At 34.7% G+C, this 23708-nt stretch overlaps 4 protein-coding genes across 4 annotated transcripts; 1 reads left to right on the forward strand and 3 right to left on the reverse strand.

Moving 5' to 3' along the window:
• Positions 1 to 566: 566 nt before the first annotated feature.
• LOC102602168 (methylsterol monooxygenase 2-2) lies at positions 567 to 6570 on the reverse strand. Its single transcript, XM_006350728.2, has 7 exons — positions 6393 to 6570; positions 3803 to 3940; positions 2906 to 3051; positions 2542 to 2661; positions 2239 to 2451; positions 2071 to 2151; positions 567 to 994 (listed from the first exon to the last, which is right to left on the reverse strand). Exons 1-7 carry the CDS (start codon positions 6420 to 6422, stop codon positions 913 to 915), a joined length of 810 nt encoding a protein of 269 aa, XP_006350790.1. The 5' UTR covers positions 6423 to 6570; the 3' UTR covers positions 567 to 912.
• Positions 6571 to 7637: 1067 nt separating this feature from the next.
• On the reverse strand, positions 7638 to 12861 carry LOC102586720 (extensin-like). The gene is made up of 2 exons (XM_015310191.1): positions 12720 to 12861; positions 7638 to 9079 (listed from the first exon to the last, which is right to left on the reverse strand). The coding sequence occupies exons 1-2, from the start codon at positions 12859 to 12861 to the stop codon at positions 7638 to 7640; spliced, it is 1584 nt and encodes a 527-aa protein (XP_015165677.1).
• Positions 12538 to 18113, reverse strand: LOC102602508 (serine/threonine-protein phosphatase PP1 isozyme 2). The gene is made up of 4 exons (XM_006350729.2): positions 17533 to 18113; positions 15741 to 16300; positions 15449 to 15669; positions 12538 to 12844 (listed from the first exon to the last, which is right to left on the reverse strand). Exons 1-3 carry the CDS (start codon positions 17729 to 17731, stop codon positions 15496 to 15498), a joined length of 933 nt encoding a protein of 310 aa, XP_006350791.1. The 5' UTR covers positions 17732 to 18113; the 3' UTR covers positions 12538 to 12844; positions 15449 to 15495.
• Positions 18114 to 20492: 2379 nt separating this feature from the next.
• Positions 20493 to 22985, forward strand: LOC102602842 (metal tolerance protein B). The gene is made up of 2 exons (XM_006350730.2): positions 20493 to 20755; positions 21820 to 22985. Exon 2 carries the CDS (start codon positions 21820 to 21822, stop codon positions 22960 to 22962), a length of 1143 nt encoding a protein of 380 aa, XP_006350792.1. The 5' UTR covers positions 20493 to 20755; the 3' UTR covers positions 22963 to 22985.
• The last annotated feature ends 723 nt before the right edge of the window (positions 22986 to 23708 follow it).

Raw genomic sequence — 23708 nt, forward strand, 5'->3', positions numbered from 1 at the left:
GAGACCAGTTTCTGAATGTACCCAGTAATTGTTTATGCAAACACGATGATTATATCAGGTTTGATCACTCGTGGCCCGTTACAAATTGAATGGAAGAAAATAATCCATTCAGATCTATTGAGAGGATACCATTTGTGGAATTAATTAAAATCAATAACTAAACCGCACGAGGTTGAACTGCGATGAGTAACCGGCCAACCACTATATTCTTCATTTGAAACTTAAACAGTTTTATGTTGAAGATCTATAATTTCATACACAGATAAAGTGCATAAACGATTTCAGCAACTATCCCAGAAGTTCCATCAACCAGTCCAGTCGAAGAGAAACACAAACTACTTAAAAGTAATGTTTAGTAAAATGGTTGCGGGACAAGCAAACCAAACCATAATGAATGGAAGTTAGAGCTCGAGATTTTGCATATTAACTGGGACAGCAGGAAGTACATATATTTTTTCCTCAGCTTCCTGCCAATTCCAAACTTAGCAAAGACAAACTTCAGAGAAGTAAAAACAGGAAAGACATAACAATGAATAGAAACTTTTTTCTATGGACATAAAAGATTGTTTTGACAACTCCAAGGACCAGTCTGTTAACTGATTCAGGGCATTGTAGTTGAGATAAAAAAATCAGATTAAGTTGGTCAATGAGAAGAAACATGGTAAATAATGGAACTTGAATAACGTAAATAGCCAGAACAAAGGCAGACACATTTGCAAGGAGAAAATTTTCCAAGACATGCTTCTAATTTCTAAGATGACACTACAAAGAAGACGATGTTCACGTCAAAACTACAATTGAACACAAGCACATAAAACTGAGGTATCAACAACAGAAACCTTCACCTATACGCTCTTGTACAGAAGCCCGTCTTGCAATGCCAGACCAGCCAAAACTTACCCTTTCACATCTCTACATTTCTTTCCCCTCAGCTTCACATGCATCACTCTTCAGCACTTTCAATCTTCTGTAACCCTTGTCAGTACCAAATAGCCTAACAAAAGAAAGAGATCCATCAAATTATTCACACACAACATGATACCTCAAACTTTTATTCAATTCGGCAATGAGATAAAAAATGAAAACTTCCAAAAATTATCACATACATCACTGAGATTGAGATTAGCAGTCAACATTTGTTACATGAATATGGGAGCATTAGCAGCTCATAATGAAAAAAGAGTACACAGAATGATGTCCTAAACTTCCAATGTCTTTGTGCTCAAGGCTTCATCAGAATTGTGTTAACATATTCATGCCAACTCCTAAAAGAATTTTGTGGCTCTACGATACTCTTCTGTTAGCCTGGTGAGACACATTTCTGTCAACAGTATGCTCTCTTTTAGTTTCAAGAAACTGAAACTGCATAACAACTTTTCATATTTCTGCAAATACACAAGGTAATCAAGTGCTGCTTCACAACTGCCAAACCTGATTACTACATTTCCAGAGACCCAACTCGGCCATTTTATTCACTATATTTCTACACAATTTACTCAACTGTGTTAATACTAAATGCAAAGGTTTCTGACTTGTTTTGAGGGTAAACTACCTCGCTGATTTTTTGGTTTTGCATAATTCAAGTTATGGGCCCAAAGTAATATTTGCTTGCTTACCAATTCCAATTTAATTTTTTTGATTTTAGAACTTTAGAAAAAAGAATATCGAAGGGCAAAATCAAATTTGAGGCATTGCCATGCTATCAGAAACTTTATGACTGTTCAGAAACAATCATGGGTTTTCCTAAAGGGCTTGCTCCATATGGAGAAGCATCAAGTAGAACTTGTAAGAAAGGAGAACCGACCCTTAGAAAATTCAGACCTTCACCGTATTTAGCTATTCTTCCATTTTTTAATATATTCTTTTCTTCTTTATTTCTTTTTCCGGAGGGGTTGTGCGACAACAAGGATCAACTCCCAAGGTGAGGTAAATGTTCTTGATTCTGGTAAAACACAGAAGTTGAATTTTGGCTATATAATCAACATTACCACACAAAATGATCTTCAGCATTTAGTAGCATTTCAAACACGAAATTGACTTTCTCATTGTTAGTTTATAGTAGAGAATTACCAGTCCATGTAAACAAATGTTGAAGAATAATTTCCAGACTTTGTATAGAGCAGTCGGTGATGATAGTCATGAAAATCAGCCCTGGGAAACAAAAGTAGCAGTTTCAGACATACAGTTGATGTAGACAAATGAACAAACAGTTCTCTAAGAGTAAATTTGTGTACAGACCCCCCATATAATGGCAAAAAGTTTGAGAGGCTCCAGGGGAAATGGTAACCACAATGTGCTTCAACTGTCTCAAGGACTCTAAGTATCATCCACAACCATAATGTTATCAAATGGGGCCCAGTGATGATTGGACCAACTATTGTAGCAAATCCAAGAAAAAGAATTTCAGCAGGGTGAGCATATTCAGAGGTCAATCCAAATGGTGTTGCATACCTGTGGATATAGCAAACATCAGATGTGAAGGAATGGACCCAAAAAACAGAAATGAAATATTGATTTGAAAACAAAATACTCTTCACTGACTCGTGATGGACACTGTGGACATGCTTGTAGAGCCATTTAGTATGTAAAATCCTGTGTCCCCAATAGAATACAAAATCCTCCAGGATAAAGTAGAATAATACTTGCGTAGAGATCACTTTCCTGCAGAAGCAAAATATTTGCAATTCACTCCCAAGACATCAATAAACAACCAAACAACACCTTCGATACCCCATGCCAACCCCAACAAAAACAGATAGAATAAGTCGAAACAATTAGAAGACTAAAGAAACAATATTTGGCAGCTGACAAAATTGTGTGGATCTGTCACCACCACCAAAATTTAAGATAATCATATACAGATATGTCACTGCTAAGATTTAGTATATAAAGAACCTGAAAGTACCAGGACGGCAACGGAAGAGTATTTCGCATCCCCATTAATTTAAAGACTGGATAGGATGCCATCATAAGTGGGAGATTAACACAAAAATGATACAGCAACAGGCGAGTGATGCATTTCTCCTGAGCTGCAGGAGTATTATTTTTTGTCTGCAACAAATGAGAGGTCAGGAATTCTACTATTGAGATTCAGTAGGACAAGGTCAAAAATAAATCAGAAGAGGACATATTAACTATCAGCTTTGAGGAAAAAATCAGGTTATAATGTGAGAGAATTAAAAAAGATAAAAGAAAGTCAAATGGTAAAAAAATCAGCTTTAGGAAGAATTTGTCAATTTGAATGTTTGTCAGAATAATTTGCTTTCAATATGAAGTTATACTTATAAGTAATTGATCGAATACTCTAAATTTAATTGTTGATACAAAATATGAAGTCCTTGATAACTTTTTATGCAGGAAGGATAGCAAAAAATGGATGAAAAGAATCCTTTTGTCATTCAACATATAGACAGTAGCAAATTTCTAGGTTAAACCAACAAATCTCCTTTCTTAAGTGCTATGCTGCTATACACTTGGCCGTTGGCGAGAAAAAGGACAGACTCTTTATGTTAGACACGTTAGATGCATGAACATGCAAGATATATTTCACTTTAAATATGAAGCAATTTAAGAGAAATTTCCCCTTATTCTGTCCCGCTCTAAGCATTTTAATAGAATAAGATATCTGAAAAGGGGGGCAGAAGTAAAAAGTTAAACTAAAGAGCGTGGTGGATATTAAAAGAAAAAACAAAAATGCTTTTGTGCAGACAGCACAAAATTGACACCGAGACAGATTGAGAATGTTTAATGAAGACAAATGATAAATCCTTGTAATTCACTTAATAGAGTAAAAAAGTGATACCTGAATTTTGTATTTGCTCAACCATCCTGCCCTTTCTAGAAGAATGAAAGGAAGTCCAGACAAGAAGAAGACGCTTTCATGAAGAAAGAAACTTCCAAGACAAGCCAATTGGAAGTCATTGAAATTTGTAATCAGATACTGAAACATCACGAATATAAACAAGAGGCTCAGGTATTTATCACTTCGTAACTACTCATAATGATGCAATACAGACACATGAATTTCATTTAATTGGAAAAGAACATCAAACTGCAAAGCTGACTATGGCAACACTATATAACAAGCAAATATGGAAGCAGACAGCTGCAAGTAAAATGAATAGTGATTTGATAACCAAGGAAAAAAATTAACCTCTAAGAGGTGCTTTTATGTTAGGATGTCTTACAATCAAACTCTACTGGGAGAAGTGATCTTTGAAATGGAAAAGAGTAAAGAAAAACACCTAACAAGGCTTAGAAGTTAGATAGTTGTAGCTTTAACACCCCATTGCTTCACCCTGTTTTTTTTCTTTTGTCTGAAACTGCAATCCCATGGGATGTGACATTAGTGCATGTCACCGAACTCTGCCACTGACTAGAGCCTGGTATATAAGTGGAAGCAGGGTCAAGGGTGGACCCACACTACCCCGAGTTTTGAACGTGGCCAAATAACCAGCAAATTCGCAGCTGTCCCCCCCTCACCTCCCACTCACCCACCCACGAAAAACAAAGTTGTTAAGGCAACTAAACAGACCATAACAGAGCAGTTCCCCGGAAATTTCGAGCAGACTTCCAGACCATGGGGCCTATTTAAGAAGCTGAGCACTAAACCACTATGCACTGTAAAACCCAAATTGTTCCACATAAAACCTGGAGCATGGTCCATTTTCATTTGTTTCAGTGAATGCATCAGCAGGTGGGTAACTAAATCTTCATGACTTTCCAAGAATGAAACATTTGTTAACCAAGGTTTTCCTCTAAGGTTCTATTGATCATAATTGCTTCATATAGTGCTCTGTCTGTCCATTATAAGAGACCTTCACAGGAGCTATAGTTCTATACATGGCCTTCCAGAAATCCAGGGGATCTTCTCTTCAATTCTTTATTGGTTGCAAGAATTTGATAGTAAAACATGGATGCCATATTCCACACTTCGTACATTTTCAAGTTAGAGAATCCACTTTCGGACATCAGAATTGGAAGCCATTTAACCCTCTAGAATTCAATTTATGTTGTCAATCTCGCAATCTATACACAGCCTCCTAAGTTCTAGATCCAAGCTGTAGCCTTAGCTTGAGCCTTGTCAAGCTCCCATCATTTCACAGCTTCCTTAAGGCAAACCAGAAGAAGTTTGAGAATTCTTCAATAAGTGAGATATGTCCTGGACAATGGTCAGACAAAAATTTGATTATCCGTCACAAACCTTCAAAACTGCCATGCTTAGTTAATTCCCCCCAAAACCTTCTTGGTAAATGTCTAAATTCCATACACTTAAACCCCATGAGATAGCTCATCATTAACTTTCTACGTATGTTTCAATAGCTATATTCAAACAAACCCAACACTTATCCAGGTTGATCAACAATACTTTATTCTGTTACCCCTGATCTAGCTCTGATTCCCACAATTTCTAAACAAACAGAACTACAACACTCCAGCTGTGTTTGATCCAATTTCAGCTCGTTCACAAACCTATTACAACTATAAAACAACAACTGGTCACAGTTTGAGCTCCAAATGCTCCAAATTCACTATGCACTCGATTTCTGATGGTGCTGCACACTGTTCAGTTATTTGTTATGCCTGTTACTAATCCAGCATGTGTCCTTTTGGCACACAAATCCAAATCAATCTTTACTAACTCTCTCCCCTAAAGTTATACTGCCTACTTTTTTTATTAATACTTGTACGGAAAGAACCCATAGCTATCTGACAGAGAGAGAAAGGATATGAAAAAAATGAATGACTACTACCCAACAAAATTGCCTAAAGTCACTAAATCTTAACCACCTTCTCATATTATACCTTCAATAATCAACTTCAGTAGAATCAAAAACGTTTATTTAAAATTTCACAAAGGAAAATACAGAGGAGATTCTGTCAACAATCAAATCATATGCATGGAGCGATGAATTTATATTTCATAGTCAAAGCTATTTATTGATTATATATGCAAAGCACTCAAGGATTTGGCCTAGTAATCATAAAGTGACTTGAAAACCATCAAGTCTCAAGTCCAAATCCCCACAGAGACAATTTAAACTAAAAGATTTCTTCTCTCATTTGTCCTAGACTTGCTGGACAGAATTATTGTTGCTATCACGTGAAATTAGTTGACTACACCTAAGCTACTCAGACACCAAAATTATGTAACGAATAAAAAAGGTTAACGATCGATATAAGCAATGATGTGCCAATCGGCCTCATCAGTGTACTGTCACTCATGCAGCAAACTAAAACAAATCCGCATGCACAAATATACAGATTCTCAACGTCGGCAAATCAGGTAGATCCACAAAATAAAAGCGTCAATCTCAAAATGCAGTTAAACTAAAAGCAGATTCAGTACAATTTAGGGCTAATAAACATCGAATGAAGTAGAAAAGTCTTACCGTCCAAGCAGATTCAATCACGGAAGCCATGGTCAAACAATGAGGTTTGACCCGATCGCCGGCCTGCCGGAGAGAGAGAGGAGTTGTGGAAGTAGATACTACGAGAGAGAGAGAGTATATAGGCCAGGTGTTTAAAGAGGCGCACTAGAGAGAACAAAGTGGGTTCCACGAAGATGAGACAGACTGTCAGCGAATATTTGCACAGAGACAATCACATGCGCCTCTCAACTTTTTATATGCACACGATGCTCGCTATTCAGCCACTCATCTAATTTTCTCTTTTAATTATTTTAATCGTCCGTAAAATTCATTTAATTAGATAACGTCTTTTTATAGAAAAAGGTTTAATTTTCAAAATATCTGATTATGATAAAATCTTGTTCATTGAAAAATATTTCTATAATTAATAAAGGCAGATTGAGAACTAATATTATTTAAATTAATGTATTTTAATGCACATACCAATTCTAGAATTTTCATTTCTCAAATAAATGTAAACCACATGAACTGTCATCATACAGTCAACATTTTATTTGCTTGATAGCATTATATTATTTTTAGTAATAATTCTGCTAAATAAATTAAACAAGTTTGATCCTCAATAATGAACCTATTTTTAATATTGATGTTAGGCATACGTCCGCATTATCCAGGAGCATTGATTATCTAGTAATGAAAAAAAAAGTCCTCAAAACAAGTTTTATTTAGTTTTGTATGCTAAACAAGTTAGTGATGATGCACATAAACAAATTAATATGTGTATTTACTTGACCACTTATCTTTGAATAATCGATAAAAGTTTCATTTAGTTTTGTAAAAAATTAAATCAAATCAAACTAAATCAATAGTACATATATCTTTTATTGATAGTTTCAAAAAAATATAACAACATATCATTTTTTTTAATTTATCCTTTTTCTATTTAGTGGTTATATGATTTATTCTTCCATGACCAACGCATTGGACAATATATAGTACTTAATCAATGATTAAACATAACTTGAAATTTATAATAGGACACTAATATCCAAAGTTATTCTCTTACAATAAGAAAAAAAAAACTGAATAAACACTATATAACTGCTTCTAGTGAGACAACATAAGAAACATAGCAGACCATTCTTATTAATCTAAAGAGCAACTAGCAACCTAATGCAACTTTTATGGTGTATTTGAGATACATGGTGGCGATAGGCCATGGCACGTTAAAGGTGGAGGACTTGTTGATCCGGTGGACGCTGCAGTTTATGGAGTGCTTAGTGGAAGACCGTATGGAGGAGAAAGGGGAGAATATGTAGTCGATGGTGGAGGTGGAGAGTAAGCAGAGGGAGGAGGCGAATGTGTTGGTGGAGGAGGAGAAGTTAGTGGTGGTGGTGAGTATGTAGGTGGAAGAGGGGTTGATGGTGGTGGAAGCGAGTAAATTGGTGATGATGGCGGTGGTGATTGTGCAGGTGGATGAGGGGAGTATGTTGGTGGGGGTGGGGGAGGAGGAGGGGGATATGTTGGTGGAAGAAGGGAGTGTGTTGGTGGAGGTGGTGGTGATTGTGCAGGTGGAGAAGGGGAATATGTTGGTAGATGTGGTGGTGATTTTGCAGATGGAGGTGGTGGCGGCAATTGTGCAGGTGGAGGAGAAGAGTATGTTGGTGGAGATGGAGGTGATTGTGCAGGTGAGGGAGGGGAGTACGTTGGCAGAGATGGTGGCGGCGAGTATGTTGGTGGAGGATGTGCATGATGACTCAGAGGTGAATGCGTATGATGTCCTCTAGATGGCTTGTGCCCTTTAGGAGGTGGTACATGTCCATGTGAAGGTGGCGAGTGTGATGGTGGTGAGTATGTAGGTGGAAGAGGTGAATAAGTCGGAGGTGAAGGTTGCACTTGAGGTGGAGGCGAGTAAATTGGAGTTGGTGGTGGTTGTGCATGTGTAAGGGGAGGATGTACATGATGACTCGGAGGTGAAGGTTGATGATGTCTTGGTGAATTATGTCTTCTAGGTGGTGTGTGCCCTTTAGGAGGTGGTGAATATCCATGTGAGGGCGGTGAATGTGGTGACGGTGATGGTTGTGAATATGGAGGTGGAGGAGATGAATAAGTCGGTGGTGGAGAATGTGCATGATGACTTGGGGGTGAAGGTTGATGATGTCCTTTAGGTGGCGTGTGCCCTTTAGGGGGTGGAGCATGTCCATATGAATGTGGTGAGTGTGGCGGCGGCGATGGTTGTGAATATGGAGGTAATGGAGGTTTCATTTGAGAAGGAGGAGGAGAGTAAGTTGGTGTTGGTGGTGGATGATGTCCATGATGACTTGGGGGTGAAGGCTGATGATGGCTAGGTGGATGATATCCTCCAGGTGGCGGCGTGTGCTCTGTAGGAGGTGGTGCATGTCCATAAGAGGGTGAATGTGGTTTATGCCCTTGAGATGGTGGATGGCCGCCACCATGAGAGGGTGGAGGAGAACCATACGATGGTGGGGGATTAGGCGGAGAAATCACTGGAGACGGCGGTGGAGGACTACCAACAAATGGTGGTACATGACCATGTGAAGGTGGTGGGTGGGCATGGTGTGGTGGAGCATGCCTCAGAGGTGGTGTACTTGGAGAACTAGGCGGTTGATAGACATGAGAAGGTGGTGGTTGGCTAATAATAGGCGGAGGAGTGTTGCCACCATATTGTGATGTCGCTACAGAATAGTCTGCAGCAACAAAAAAAAGAATAGTAGTGCTTTGTAGCAGGAAAAACAAGGCGAAAAAAGTGATTAGCTTCATGGATAACGACTTGCCTATTGTAAATACTCAGTACAATCTGCATGGCTATATATAGTACTAGTTTGAAGAGAGAAGACACTGGCCATATCCACCAGATAATCAGCAAAATTCTCACTAAGTTCCTAATCAAGACAATCACAAAGGCTGGAGGAAAATGTGGAAGAGGTTTGTTTTAATTGACTATTACTGTAGCATTTCTACATTTAATGACAGAATGTTTCTGATAACTAGAGTGAGGTCACCTTTTTACATTCCCGATATTTGTTTGTTTGTTCTCAAATTCAATGGACAACTAAGGAAATGTAAAAATGATGAACACATCTATTTGTCTAGTTTTACAACAGTCGCCTGATAAAAAAAGAAGAGTAATGTTAAATAGCCAGAAAAATTTGGTCAGAATTTGGTAATAAATGTAAAATGGCTATAATATTCTTATTTCAATTTTTGCATTTATTTCCTCAATATTTTCCCTCCAAACAAACTAACTTTTTTCTATTTCCCAAACTTTTTGAACTACTAAAACACAAACTATTTGATTGCCAAGAAAAATGAAAAATGTTTTTGTGTATGTTTTTTTTGTATATGTGTATAGTTCATTCGATTTATTTTTAAAAACAAATATTCTTTAGTTAATAAAAAAATTGTGCGCTTTAGTTTTAAAAATATTTTTGTAATTTTGTTTTTATACATGAATATTATTTTCATTATATACCATACAAATTATGTTCTACATATACAATAACCTACACTCCCTCCTCTAACCCTCCCCCGAACTCAATTATGTTCATAAGGTACCAATGCATGCCATTGAAAAGTTATTTTTTTTGCTTAAAATAAATCTCTTTATTGAAGAAGACAATTAAATTTCTCAGTAATAATAACTACAAATGACTATCTTATCTACTTAAGATTATACTTAATTATTTTGTAATACAAATTTAGTAAAATATAGTAATTAAGCTAGATTAAAAAAATGATTTTCTCTTTAAATATAATCAACTAAATAGATTAGTTTATATAATGGATGTTTTTCAAGAGAAAAAATAATGTTATTTTGGAAATTAGAATTTCTAAAAAATAATTGATGATAAGACATTTATAACTATACCATGAATAACATATTAATTTTTTATATTATTATCATTCCAAACAAGAATTAACATATATAGAAATTAGTGAAATTATTTCACTAATTTTAACCATGAATAAAAAAATCAATTACTCCAATAATATTAATTAAGAGGATATTTCAAAACAAATAAATAAAAGATCACTCAATACCTACTTATCAATTATAATACTTTAAAATAGATGTATTTTATATAGGATACTATATTAAATTACAATATGTTTATGTATGTAAATAAAGTATAACATAATTAGGATATACATTTTTTTAAAAATATTTTCATTTAATATAGAATTTTCTACCGAAGGAGACAACTATACATAAAAATCATTTTTAATTATAATTGAAAAAAATATTTCAATAACGACAATCAAAACTCAAAATACTTTAAAATTGTAGACATCGACACATTATAGAAATACGTAGTTTAATTTTTTAAAACAATAATTAAATATGTAGTTTAATTTTTAAATATGTAGTTTTCAATACGTAGTTTAATTTTTTAAAACATAATAATTAATAAATATGTAAAACTACAACATTAATGTGCAACTATCTTGGGTTGTTGTTAAATAGGATCGACACCTATGAACCATATGATTTTTAGTATTTCTTTAATGTGTCGATGTCTATCAATTCTAAAGTATTTTGAGTTTTGGCGGCTATTCTTGAACTATTTTACATTATATTTATAAAAGTTATTTAAAATTTAATTTAAATAATTATTTAAATATGTAATTTAAATTTATTTATATAATAAATACAATAAAATTACTTAATTTTAAAAATTCCTAATCAGTTTCAAAAAATAATAATATTCTGACTACAACTATGTATACTTAATATTTTAACATATCATTTAATAACAAACATTTGTTTATTTATAAAACAACAAATAATACTAATAAAGAAAAAAATATATATGTGATGAAACTTTGAAGTTCATGCTTAACAAATTTGTGTATGATTGATTCGTATACGGTCGAGGATATGAAGACAATCACATAATAGAGGAAACATGGTAATTTCTGTTTTCTTCATATTTTGCTCATATATATTCTAAGTATAATCTGATAAAATATTATTTTATCATTTAACTTTTTTTCCAGAAAATCGATGTGTAACAACAACACTTTAAACAAATAAGAGTAATTATTTTGTCAATTTCAGTTCTTTTAATTTTGAGTATTATAGATATAAATTTTTAATATTTAAATTTAATATAATTTATCTTTTCACGATTGGAAATTACTAAACTAGATTATCTACACTTTACTCCTCTTTTGTACTTTTTTTTGTTTTATCATCGAGAAAAAAGAAATGGAAAATAAATAAACAAAAGAATTAAGGAGGTAATTTAGAAATGGAAAACAAAATAAACAAAAGAAATAAGGAGGTAATTTTGAAATCGAAAAAGAGATATATTTTTTTTTATCTTTTACTATTACTGTCAAAAAAATTAAAGAAATTTAGATCTTGAAAATTTCAAGTGAGAAGAGTGGGTGAGACTTATGTTTTCTTTGATTAATTTTGTGGTTCCTTTCCCATGTTTAATTAAGAAATCATTAATCATTTTCAATGTATTGGAAACATAATTGAAGAATATATTCAATATTTAAATTAAAGGGTAAAAATATCCTAAAACAAACTAGTTTATAGTGTGAACATATCCTTTTACTTGGCCAAATTATGGCCAAAAGGATTTTCCCAAAGCAGAATAGGCTACATGTATACATTACCCCTCCCCACATTCCCACCCAACGTAACCACACAATCCATACAGCTAGAAGTCACTGATACTTACTTTGACTCAATATTTTTCAGAAGTGACTAATAGCTTCCATCATAGTAAAATATAACAAGATCACACTCATTCTGAACAACAAACTCTAACGGATCGTTTGGTGTGAGAGATAAAAATGAATAGTGATGGGATAAAATTATTTTTGGTTGCCATGTTTGAGATAACTTATCCCACCATTTATATCATAATTCATAGTGATAGAATAAGTTATCTCATATGTATGGTGGGATAAGTTATCCCAAGATAGACCCACAGACGAATCATAATGTCAATTATGCTGTAACCCTCTCTATTGTATTTCCTTTTTTGTTGGCTGTATAATTAGAAGTAATCAGTAACACAATTTTTTTCTCAAAAACCCATCATTTAATGAAGATAATGAAGTAGAAACTAGCAAACCATTCAGCTCACAACTCATATAAAACAATATAATTAGGGGTAAACTAGAAAGATGGCTGAAAAGGGCAAACTTTTTTAAGTACCAATCACTTAATAAGATTGCAACTGAGATTACAAACAGAATGTATTTACACGTCAAATCATAGATTGCACGAGCAAATATAAAAAAGATAAACGACCCACCAAGAAAAACAGAGGAAAAGTATTTTGGCTTTGAGGCCTCCATTCAAACTACAGTTAAAGTCAATTTTCATGGTCCTGAACTGAACCACCTGCTTTCCCATTCGAAACCATGCTTGTTTGACAAACATTACAGAAGCCAGCATCTTCAACTGCTCTTTCCCAGCACATAAGAAATTTCTGCGAAACATAACCATCTTTAGAATACCAAATTAAAGAAAATTTCAAGCATATACATCATGCATAACTACGCAAAAGCTGAAAAAATGTTTTGATGAAGAAACGGGCTGAATTCAGCACTAGAGGTGGTAAATCAAGGAATGAAATTTAAGAATCTTTTGCTCATATACTCAAACAGGAGCACAACTATTAAACGTACAATACTCACATTAATGAAAAAAGAACAAAGCCTTACGACTTAGATAAAATACCTGAAGAATAGTCATGCTAAAGGATGAAGTGATCAACAATACAAAGTACACCTCAGTATAGACCCAAAGAAATAAACCATCGATTTAAATTTTAATCCATGGTTTCACTGGCATGGTAAAGTATCATTTCTAGAGAGATTACGTAGCCAAAATTAAATAGCTGATGTGCCAAATTCCAAGTATTGGACATCCTTTTTCCTTTTCGTTTCATAGGTTGTTCTATGTATTGTACATGACTGCATTCAATCAGATGATTTTGCATGACTTCTTAATGAAAGGGGGGAAAAAGGTCACCGAGAGTAAGAGATTCCACATGAACCCCACTTATAGGTATGATCATTTAACTTGTAGAAAAAAGAGACAGTATGGCCTTCATCAAATGAAGAGGATTTTGAATTAGAAACTTCTCTTGCTGTAATAATATAATTACATAAGATTGACTTTACAAAGAATAAGTATTTCAAGAAGGTAGTGTTGATAAACGACAGTGTCTAAGAATTAGTATTTCAAGAAGGTGGTGTTGATAGAGGACGGTTGAGACACACTTACGCCCTGAAACTTGGAGTAGCACAGGCAGGACGGACACTAGAGTAAAGTCACTGGGCACTATAGCGTGATCCTGCCCATGGATGCTATCTAGAAGAGAACAGTACTACAACATAAATATTGCTAACAGAGTAATGCATTAAGTTAAGGAATTCCATGGCCAAATATGTTAGTGCTTAACAATAGGAAACTAGAAATTTAGCATAAAAGCCAGTCATAAATTGAACAAGAAAAATTAAGACTCACTATGCAAACTAATCCTGGATTTTATGTTGAGAAAGGAGGTGGTCCATTATCCCCGAGTTTCAAAAATTGTAGTTGGCCCCGAGGGTTGGCCCAAAATGAATTTCTCCGTCATCCAAAAAAGTTAAGACTGCATTTTTGTGTCTAAATCAGTGACTTAAAATGTTTTGAACTTGATTTAATTTTTTTACTTGAGGTACTTGATTGTAGTTTTCAAAACCTTTGTTCCATACAATTATTGTTTCTCTTTATCATTCTTTTCTTGAATTACATGGTGTGTGTACATATATTCTTAATCTATGTCTTTCTTCATCAAAAGAAAGTCACCTTCGACAATAATGCATTAAATTGACAATGAAGGGTGACAAAAGTGTGGATGTGGAAATATAACAAAATCAACTAATCAACTGCAATTTTAGGAAAAGGACATGAAAGTTCTCATCCGCAGAGAAGCTTGACAACTCAGCTGACAGCCATGACATATTATGTGTCATTTTACATAATCTTATAAGTTTTAGAAATAAATGGTTGGTAACTTAAAATTCAGTTTAATCAAGGAAGTAATAGAGAAGGATAAACGTATGATTATGCGAGACAACATAGTGCACTCCAAATATTGAAGTGAGAAAGGGAAGAGGTCACTTTGAAGCATATTTTTTAAATTTCCTAATGCTCAACACAATTTTCATTTAAAGTATTTTGAAGTGTTTATTATAATTAAATATCTGGTTTTTAGAGTGTTTGTCTGCTTTTTGTTGAAAGAGTCTTTTGAAAGAAAAGGGAAAAGATAAATTTTTCATAGCAAAATTTCTCCTCGGAATAGACCCTAATAAAGGACTGGAGTAGTTAAAGCACACAATAAGTCACATGTTCAACCAATGAAGGTTGGATATGAAATTAGGAAGAAGAAACATGAGCATTCTATCGTTAAAAAATGTGGTTATTCGTAAACCAATGATAGAGGATACCATACCACTAGAAAACTATTTCAGTAACTTTGTTAATATTGAGGGAGTAGCACTCTACCTTGACTTGCAAGGAGATGAGCAGAAAGAAGTGTTGATTTTGATAGAGATATGTTTAAAAGAATTGCTGGAAAATGAAGTGTGTAAAATGCAAAACAACATTATGATACTAAATAGAATCACTATGTCTAGTTAAGCTTTAGGTATTAATGACAGTAAACTAAGCCACATAAAATAGTGTCATTACACATGGTTAAGATTTGGGTCTTGAAACAGGTAGCTTTCGCCAGTTAAAGAATAGTCAATATGAATGAACTACAAAGCAAATTATATCAACAAATAACATACATGTCTGTTTAGAAGAGGTGGGAAATGACCAGCGCAACCCATAAACATATTTTTTAGAAAGAAGGGGAAATGCAAGGCTCAAACCTCTTTGCAACCCTAGTATGTATGGATTACATGATATCAGCATAGGCATCTAGTTTTATGGCACAGAAACAAGATCAATCCAAAACAGAGGTTGATTGATAATATCATTGCAGAGAATCATGTTGGATTTGTCATGGAATAAATGACAATGCGGCAAGTACACAAACCTTAGGTGCCACTGGGAGAGCACATACATAAGCTATGACCTTTTGCTTCACAAGAACCGAGGTTTTCTATCAGCTGGCTTCAAAATCTGGAAAGAGCACATCAGATTTTCATCCACACTCATCATTGCACCAGCATTATCAAATTCGCCACAGTAGTTTGGGGCAGAAAATACTGTAACTAGCTGCCTTTCAGCAAAAAATTCATAGCCGTCCTCCACAACCTAGGTAAGAAATATCCTAGTAAATAACTCAATACTAGAAAAAGAGAAAACCACGAGTCAAACAGAAGTACCTGATGGGCACGACAAACAAGGTCCATATCTTGTTGCATCAAGAACTCTGCCACTTTATCAGGACCAAAGGTATATGAGACGCCCCTGTCATTCATTCCCCAACCTTTAACTTCCCTACTAGGATCTGACCAAAGTAAATCACAAAGCAAACCGGAATCGGGAACATCTGTTGGACGAGGCAAATTTCGTATCAGATCCATGTCTGTTAGATCAGGAGAAAGGCCACCATGCATGCAAAGTATTTTATCATCTATGAGAGCTGCCACGGGAAGACAGTTGAAACAATCAGTGAAAACTTTCCACAGCCTCACATTGAATCGGCGCTTACATTCATCATAAAATCCGTATATCCGGTTAATAGAAGCACACTCATGATTCCCTCTTAACAGAAAGAAGTTCTCTGGGTATTTAATTTTGTAAGCAAGAAGAAGGCATATAGTCTCCAAACTCTGTTTGCCACGATCAACATAGTCCCCTAAAAACAAGTAATTAGACTGGGGTGGGAATCCACCATATTCAAAAAGCCTCAGAAGATCACCATACTGTCCATGAATATCACCTAGAATCCAGAAAAGGAAAAAAAAAAGAGATAGGCTAATTAGTTTGACCAAATACATAGATTGATTTTGACAGATTGCCTCAACCATCCCCAAACAGAAAAGTGAAATGGATCTACTGAAGAGGTGAACAGCTGAGGAAAAGAATCTTGTTATGAAATAAACATACTGCCTGATAAAAGATATGAAAGATAGAAACAATATAAGAAAATATTATAATAATGACAACCTAATCTCAAGGGAAGTATGAACAACGAAGCAATTCAGCAAGCACATCAAGTAAAGATATCGAGAGACTAAATTCTCACTCTTTCAAGAATAGAAGAACAATCTCCAGGAAAACGTAAGGACTCTACTCTATCTTTTCTAACACATCCTATCAAACTACAGCCAAACAGATTAATCAAGAGCCTTGTAATCTTATCAAACTACAGGTAAACAAATAAAGAGCCGTGCTACTTTTTTTTTTTGGGTAAACCGTGAAGTATTACCATTAACAACCAAAAATTTACACCTAGAGATCACTTTAGGATGATGAGCCATCTTCTAGGAAGGGTACTCTCTATCCCAAAGTCTCAAGCAAACAAAACCTAATTACAAAATTTCTGAACTAAGTTTCTACATCTGTTCGCTTTCCTACTGTCTTTCAAGTAATTCACTCTTTCAGCAATCTCTTTCTTTAGGCGTGCTACTTACTAAAGGCAAAAAGACAAGCATTAGGAGCAGGGCTCTGTCATGTGACATATCATAGCAATGATATCCAAAAGCAGATACACTATTCAACTGTATCCCACGAGTATACCCATATTACAAATATATTCCGCATTTACATTAAAATGACAAGCTACACCCCTATAAGTAAGACTCCAAAGTGGATGAGTGTACAAACTGTGCAATCAACCTTTGAAACTTTTTTGAAATAAAAACCTATTCAAAATGAACAAACAGCTTTTCATATTCTCCTGCGTCACACATGCTCTAAGAATTGAGAAGACCCTCGCCAATACCCCACAAGTTTCATTCAGGTCAAAGAAACTAATTTTTCAAATTCATCAACATTTTTTCACATTTAACAGCGCGGAATAACATTCACTAAACAAATTTAAGGTCTTCAAGCCTTACAACTACCAGGGGTTTCACAAACTCAAATGCAAATATGAACATGCATGTAATAATGATTCGTCTGTGCCAACAAAGTAAAACAAGAAGGTTTAGAAAAAAAAAAGATTTTTACCACAGATCTTGATAGGGGCTTCAAGCTCCAAGAGATTGGGCTGCTGAAGAAAGATTGCTCTTGCAGCAGTACAGAGAGAACGAATCTCAGCCTCTGAAAGCTGAACCTGTCTAACAGTTCTTGCATTCCTGAACTCCAATAGCCTGTTAATTATGTCATCAAGAACCGCAGGTTCTATCCCCTGCCCATTTTGAGCCATCTCCCTTTCTCCTCCTCCTTTTTTCCTAGTGGGGGTCTCAATAATACCCTAAATAAAACCTAAAAATCCAAGAAAATACAGAAATGGAAAAACAATAATATGGGGTCACAATTTTTTCCAAGAATCCATAAAGGTTTGATTTTTATGGTAATTTGGGGGTGGGGATTAGATGATGATGTGAAATAATTGGTTGGATAAAGAAGAGTGAGATATTTTTGGGGGCGGAGAGGGCTGCAAACTCCGATGTCGGAGTCGATGTAACTTGTGCAGCCCTTGACCCTCCCTCGTGTGGCTCTTTGTGAATTTTGCTACTATAAATCAAAATCTAGGGTTTCCTTTTCACTTGAGTTGGCGTTTGGGTAATATTTTATCGAAAAATTGAGACTTTGCGGGTCAAAGCCAATATATTTAAAGCTTGCTTCTGACATCAAATGTTATTTCATTTTTTCAAATTTTGAACAAACATATCATCTTCAAACTACTCTTTTAAAAACTCTATCCAAATATTATTCAAATGCTTAACAGAAATACAGCTTCACATCAACATTTTAACACTCTAATGAAAATAAACTGAACCTTAATATTATTGAATAATTATAAAAATATTTGAGATTAGAAAAGGTATATGTAATTCTGCGAATTATTGGGTTTTAGGATTCATGAACTCTTGTGTTGCTGTCAATGGCGTCATGGCTGAACTACTTGCACTTTTCTATGGGTTTAAACTTGTTCTAGAGCATCATATTACGCCGCTGATAGCTGAGATTGACGCTCAAGATATATATTATTACTTTTTTGCACACACCAACGTTACTTTTTACTCACGTTTTACATGATTGCAAGTGGCTCCTCCACCAGCTAACTAATGATGTCGTGGAGCACTCGTATAGGGAAATTGATGGTGTAGCAGATCTGCTGACAAGACATGGTTTGAATAGAGACGTTTTGAATTCAATCACTTTTTTTGAGAAATCACCCTTTTTCCTGGACAACAGGGAGAATCAAGCAACAATTTGTACCGATGCCAAATGTAGCTATTAGTAGTTTCATTAATACCTTTTTGTGCAATACTATTGGGTCAAAATGGCTACAAGTCGAACATCCTTGTATTAATGTTTGCTTTTACTAAATAGTATCTATCTTTCGTGATGACAAAAAAAAGAAGATTAGAGAAGTATTGAAATAGTTTTGATATAATGCTTGATTGAGCTCGTTGTGATTACAGGTTGGATGTCTAATTGTCCAGGCGGTAATGATAGTATATTGTACACCTGAACCGGTGGCTCACTTTTTTCTAAGTATTAGGGAAGAGAACCGAAACATGCTAAGACAAAGATGCGCTGTCAAGAACGTAGAGGAGTTAGAATGGGCAGTTGGTCAGATCTAGTATGGATCGTACATGGACGGTAGTTGGAGTCGGCGGCTCTCCCAGGGCTCCCTCATGTGAGATCTCTAAAGAAGAGGATCAAGTTGGCCCTTACGAACACCTTGATGCACTGTCTCCCTTCAACCCTTTAAGCCAAATGCGTTAAAAGAAAAGGAAGGAAAATTCATGGACAGACCCCATTATCTCCACCTTGTATGAACTAAGAGACTACATCAATAGCTGAAAATTTCGGATATGATAGGCTTGGAGTCAGAAGTCCTATTCTTGATGCTTGAGAATCTTGAGAATCTTATCAAAGTAATTTAAGCTAAAAATATATGATGCTTGAGAATCTTGTTAGATTAAAAGCAATATGTAAAATTTGTTATTAGATCTACAAGGTAAATTGTTAATTATTGATAGACTAACTGAATGGGAATTATTATCATGACATTATTATATCACCGAGTTAAAAGAATATTTTTTATTTGAAATTAGTTATTACATGGATAAAATGTGTATATGTACATAGATATTATTATGAACATAAGTATATGTGTATTAAGTACGTGCAGTAGATATATAATGTCTAGTATCACATTGTTGAGTTAATAAAACATTTTAACCTAGAAAGTCTAGTAGAGAATTGATCTAATTAGACGTTAAAAATATATTAGTCCTTGATGCGGAAATAATTTCTTGTTCCATGAGTCAATTTTTTATTTTTTAAAATAAACTTTAACTACTACCATTTTTTATTATGGAAATGTAAATAAAAAACAATATATTGATAGAAAAAATGAGATTTTTTTTTCAAAGTCAAAAGAGCATTAGGTTGGATATAAACCAATTAAATGAAATAAAAAGAAAAGATAATAGAGAATTCGTTAAAAAGTTTGTGTATTAAAGATATCTATTTTTACTACAAGATTTTATTTTTATTGTACCAAAAGTAGTGTTATGTTGCTACCAAAAAGTTTGTCGCCTGTGATAGTTTATCAAAAATTTGAAATTGCACAAATCTTTAAAATGACATATATAAGTATTTCGTCTTACAAATGGATGGTAAAAAAACACAAAAATAGTATTTTGTTTTCTTTGGTTAACTAGAAAAAAAGTATTTTTAGTTATATGAATATAGTAATATTTAGTTATTTTTTAATTAAAATTTATGTACATGGATTTGAAGTAAAACTAAATATTCAAATTAATTGTTTGATGAAAAAATAACAATAATACATACGATATAATTTCATAAGATAAAATCTAAATAAGAATACACAATCTCTTATTCTGACTTAACTTCTTTCTCCGATATAAAAAAATCATCTAACAATTTTTATTAATATCTCGAGAAAACAAAGAAGTTATATAAATAGTAAAAGAAAAATAATAATTATATATATAGCATAACAATTTGAGAAAATGAAAAAACAAATGTTGGTGGCCTCTTACCTTTCCTTTCCGGCCACCCTGATTCTTCCATCAGAATCAATTTTGGTGTGCCCATTCAGCGCCTTAATGATTGGCCTCTGACTCCGCCTCTGAAAATCCTATATACTCTACAACAATGGTTCTTCAATTTTTTCTCATTTTATTCTTTTACAGCTAGAAGCCCTAGCTTCCCCTGCCGGCCTTTATATTGCTTCTGAATCCAGGTAAAAGAATTAAAATCCGTTGCAAATTCGCGTTTGCGATCTTTTTGTTAGTTGTTGTTTCGCTTCTGTGTCATCTTAGTATTGGTTATTCGGAGTTTCAAGCATTCACCCGTGATTGGAATAATGTTTTTTCTGGGTTTTATATTGGGTCATGATTGTTGTGTTGATCTATATTTGAACACAAAAAATGTTTTTTTCTTGTTGATTGCCTTGTTCTGGGATTAATGTATAGAAGAAATGGAGTTCGAATGATGAGTTATATCAATATTAGTTGAAGATCAGATCAAAAGACTTTTAAACAAGTTAGTAGTTTTTAGAGTTGACAGCAGTTTGACTCTTTCCATATCAGTTTTCTGATGGCAGATTTTAGTTCAAATTGGGAGGGATGTGAATCTGATAACAAAAAGTTAAAATGTGTGGTGTCCGGGCTAGTCCTTGGCTAATTCCACGAATACTATCATCTTTGTCCACCAAGGCTAGAACACATAGGAAGAAATCACCTAGTGTTTTGTTTTTTGTTGGGATTTGAACCTAACATCTCATGGTGCTCAAACTACTTCATTGACTACTAGGACATACCTGTGGGTGCATGATGTGAATCTGATATTGTTGGGGAAAAAGTTGTGAGTTTAGATATTATAAGCTTAAAAATGATGTATTATACACTTCAGAAATAATGCTGAAACATGTATATCATAGAACCTCTATGATGAAGTGTCTAATCCATAATGCTGCACTTACTTTTCTTGGGTACATTTCAAACTAAAATTTACTGTTTAGATTTACTGATCATTGAGTTGACTTACAACTTAACTAGGTATTACCGTCTACAGTTTTGTTTCCTTATTCTTGCTGTTGACATCTCAAACGGTGTACTTATGAGGTTTCACCCGTGCACTTCCGGGTGCAATTCTACTGAATCTTTTCCCACCACCACTTTGATATATGTTACTGAGGCAGCCTTGGGAGTGGGCCTGTCAATTCACTCTCATCTCAAATGCTGCAATTCTACTTATTAGTAGTTCTATTGAACAGTTGGCTAACAATAATCCATATCGATACAGATGGAGCAACAGGAGGATTCCATGTCTGAAATAAAGCAGTTGTTAGGAGCTAAATGCAATGGCAACTGTAATCGAGCTCATTTTTCTTGCAATCCTATTTGCTCATTCTCAGAGCAAGAGCATAGTCTGTTGGATTCTAGACAAAGGTCAAAGTCGAGTATGAAACTCTGTGGGCTCATAATCTTTTATGTAATGGTCATGGCAGTGGAAACCATCGGAGGGGTGAAAGCCCACAGCCTCGCGGTTCTAACTGATGCAGCTCACTTGCTTAGTGATGTTGTTGGATTTTCTATTTCTCTTTTTGCTGTTTGGGTGTCTGGCTGGGATGCAACCAAAGAACACTCTTTTGGATACCACCGACTTGAAGTTTTAGGAGCCCTTATTTCTGTACAGCTGATATGGCTAATCTCTGGTTTTTTGATTTATGAAGCAACTGAGAGAATGTTTCATACTAACGCCAAAGTGAATGGGAAGCTTATGTTTGCTATTGCTGCATTTGGTCTCATAATAAACTTCATTTCAGTTCTGTGGCTTGGGCATGATCATTCTCTCCATAGCCATTCATTTAGTCCTTGCAAGGATCATGATCACGGTCATGATCATGGTCATGATCACGATCATGAAATGCAAGAATTGCATCCAAGAAATGAAGAAGAGAGCTCGAAACTGGTAGCAGCATCCCATAGTTGCAGCAAACCATCAAACATAAATATTGAAGGGGCTTACCTGCATGTTATATCTGATTTGATACAATCTGTTGGTGTGATGATTGCTGGAGCTATTATGTGGTACAAACCAGAATGGTTGGTGGTTGATCTTCTCTGTACTATTTTTTTCTCAATCTTTGCTCTTAGTACTACTGTACCCATGCTTAGGACTATCTTCTCCTTATTGATGGAGAGGACACCAAAGGATGTTGATATTATTCAACTCGAGAATGGCCTAAAATCTTTAGCAGGAGTAAAAGATGTTCATGACCTGCATGTTTGGGCCATCACTATAGGGAAAATTGTTTTGTCCTGTCACGTTGTAACTGAGCCAGGAGTTGACCAATATGAAATTATTCAGAATGTTAGGGAATATTGTGATACGACATACAGAATTCATCATGTAACCATTCAAGTTGAACCAGGTTCATTGTAGATTGTATATATTTGCTTACCTCATCTCTCTTTCTCTCTATCTCTCTCTTGTTGAGTATGGCATAGATGTGTATGTACTTTATCGTCTTTGTTTTCTTGGTAGCATAATTAATTTAGTTAACATTTGTCTAGTGTGGTGACTGCCAACATAATTTGAGAATTTAGTTGTTCTGTTACCCCAGATTTTGCTGTGTTTTCGAGTTTTCAAAGGTCCAAGACGTTGACAACTATAAGAAGTTCTAATTTTTTTCCATGTCATTTCCATTATAAGGATGGCCCTGTAGTGCGCGATCCACAGGAAATCGGGTGGGAAACTGGAAAAAAGGACTATATCTATATATTTGCAGTAGGCACTAATCACCATCTGGAGTTCCCAACTTGTGCCTTTTGCAATTTTGAGAGGCCACACCTTTTAACCAAGTTGTCAGCCGTCCACTACGTGATTTGGTCAACTTCTCCCACATACGGGGATATTTTTGTTCCTTTGCAACTTGCAAGTTGAAACAACTAAATAGATGGAGACATCCAAGAGAAAAAAAAATTAGAAGTTGTTTATTACTATTGTCTATTATAATACATGATATGTTTGAATCAAAGGTTAATATATTTCAACTCTCATGTGATTAGAAATTTTCAAATTTCCCATTTTCAACAACTTTGACGTTCTTATTCTTGTCATTTTCCATTAATGTGTTACAAAAGGGTAAAGGGCATGCAATTTTTCTCCTTTCTCTAATAAATTCAGAA

Source organism: Solanum tuberosum, unplaced genomic scaffold (assembly GCF_000226075.1).
Source record: "Solanum tuberosum cultivar DM 1-3 516 R44 unplaced genomic scaffold, SolTub_3.0 scf00128, whole genome shotgun sequence".
NCBI classification, from domain to species: Eukaryota; Viridiplantae; Streptophyta; class Magnoliopsida; order Solanales; family Solanaceae; genus Solanum; species Solanum tuberosum.

Excerpts from the sequence above, each read along its gene's own strand:
- LOC102602168 (XM_006350728.2), bottom strand. The coding sequence starts at position 6,422 with ATGGCTTCCGTGATTGAATCTGCTTGGACG. Across the intron at positions 3,052-3,802 it reads TGAGCAAATACAAAATTCAG|ACAAAAAATAATACTCCTGC; the intron begins GTATCACTTTTT and ends CATTTGTTGCAG. Across the intron at positions 2,662-2,905 it reads ACTCTTCCGTTGCCGTCCTG|GAAAGTGATCTCTACGCAAG; the intron begins GTACTTTCAGGT and ends TTGCTTCTGCAG.
- LOC102586720 (XM_015310191.1), bottom strand. The coding sequence starts at position 12,861 with ATGGTTATGTTTCGCAGAAATTTCTTATGTGCTGGGAAAGAGCAGTTG. Across the intron at positions 9,080-12,719 it reads CATGAAAATTGACTTTAACT|ACTATTCTGTAGCGACATCA; the intron begins GTAGTTTGAATG and ends TTGTTGCTGCAG.
- LOC102602508 (XM_006350729.2), bottom strand. The coding sequence starts at position 17,731 with ATGGCTCAAAATGGGCAGGGGATAGAACCTGCGGTTCTTGATGACATA. Across the intron at positions 16,301-17,532 it reads AGCCCCTATCAAGATCTGTG|GTGATATTCATGGACAGTAT; the intron begins GTAAAAATCTTT and ends TCTGGATTCTAG. Across the intron at positions 15,670-15,740 it reads TTGTTTGTCGTGCCCATCAG|GTTGTGGAGGACGGCTATGA; the intron begins GTACTTCTGTTT and ends TTTCTTACCTAG.
- LOC102602842 (XM_006350730.2), top strand. The coding sequence starts at position 21,820 with ATGGAGCAACAGGAGGATTCCATGTCTGAAATAAAGCAGTTGTTAGGA.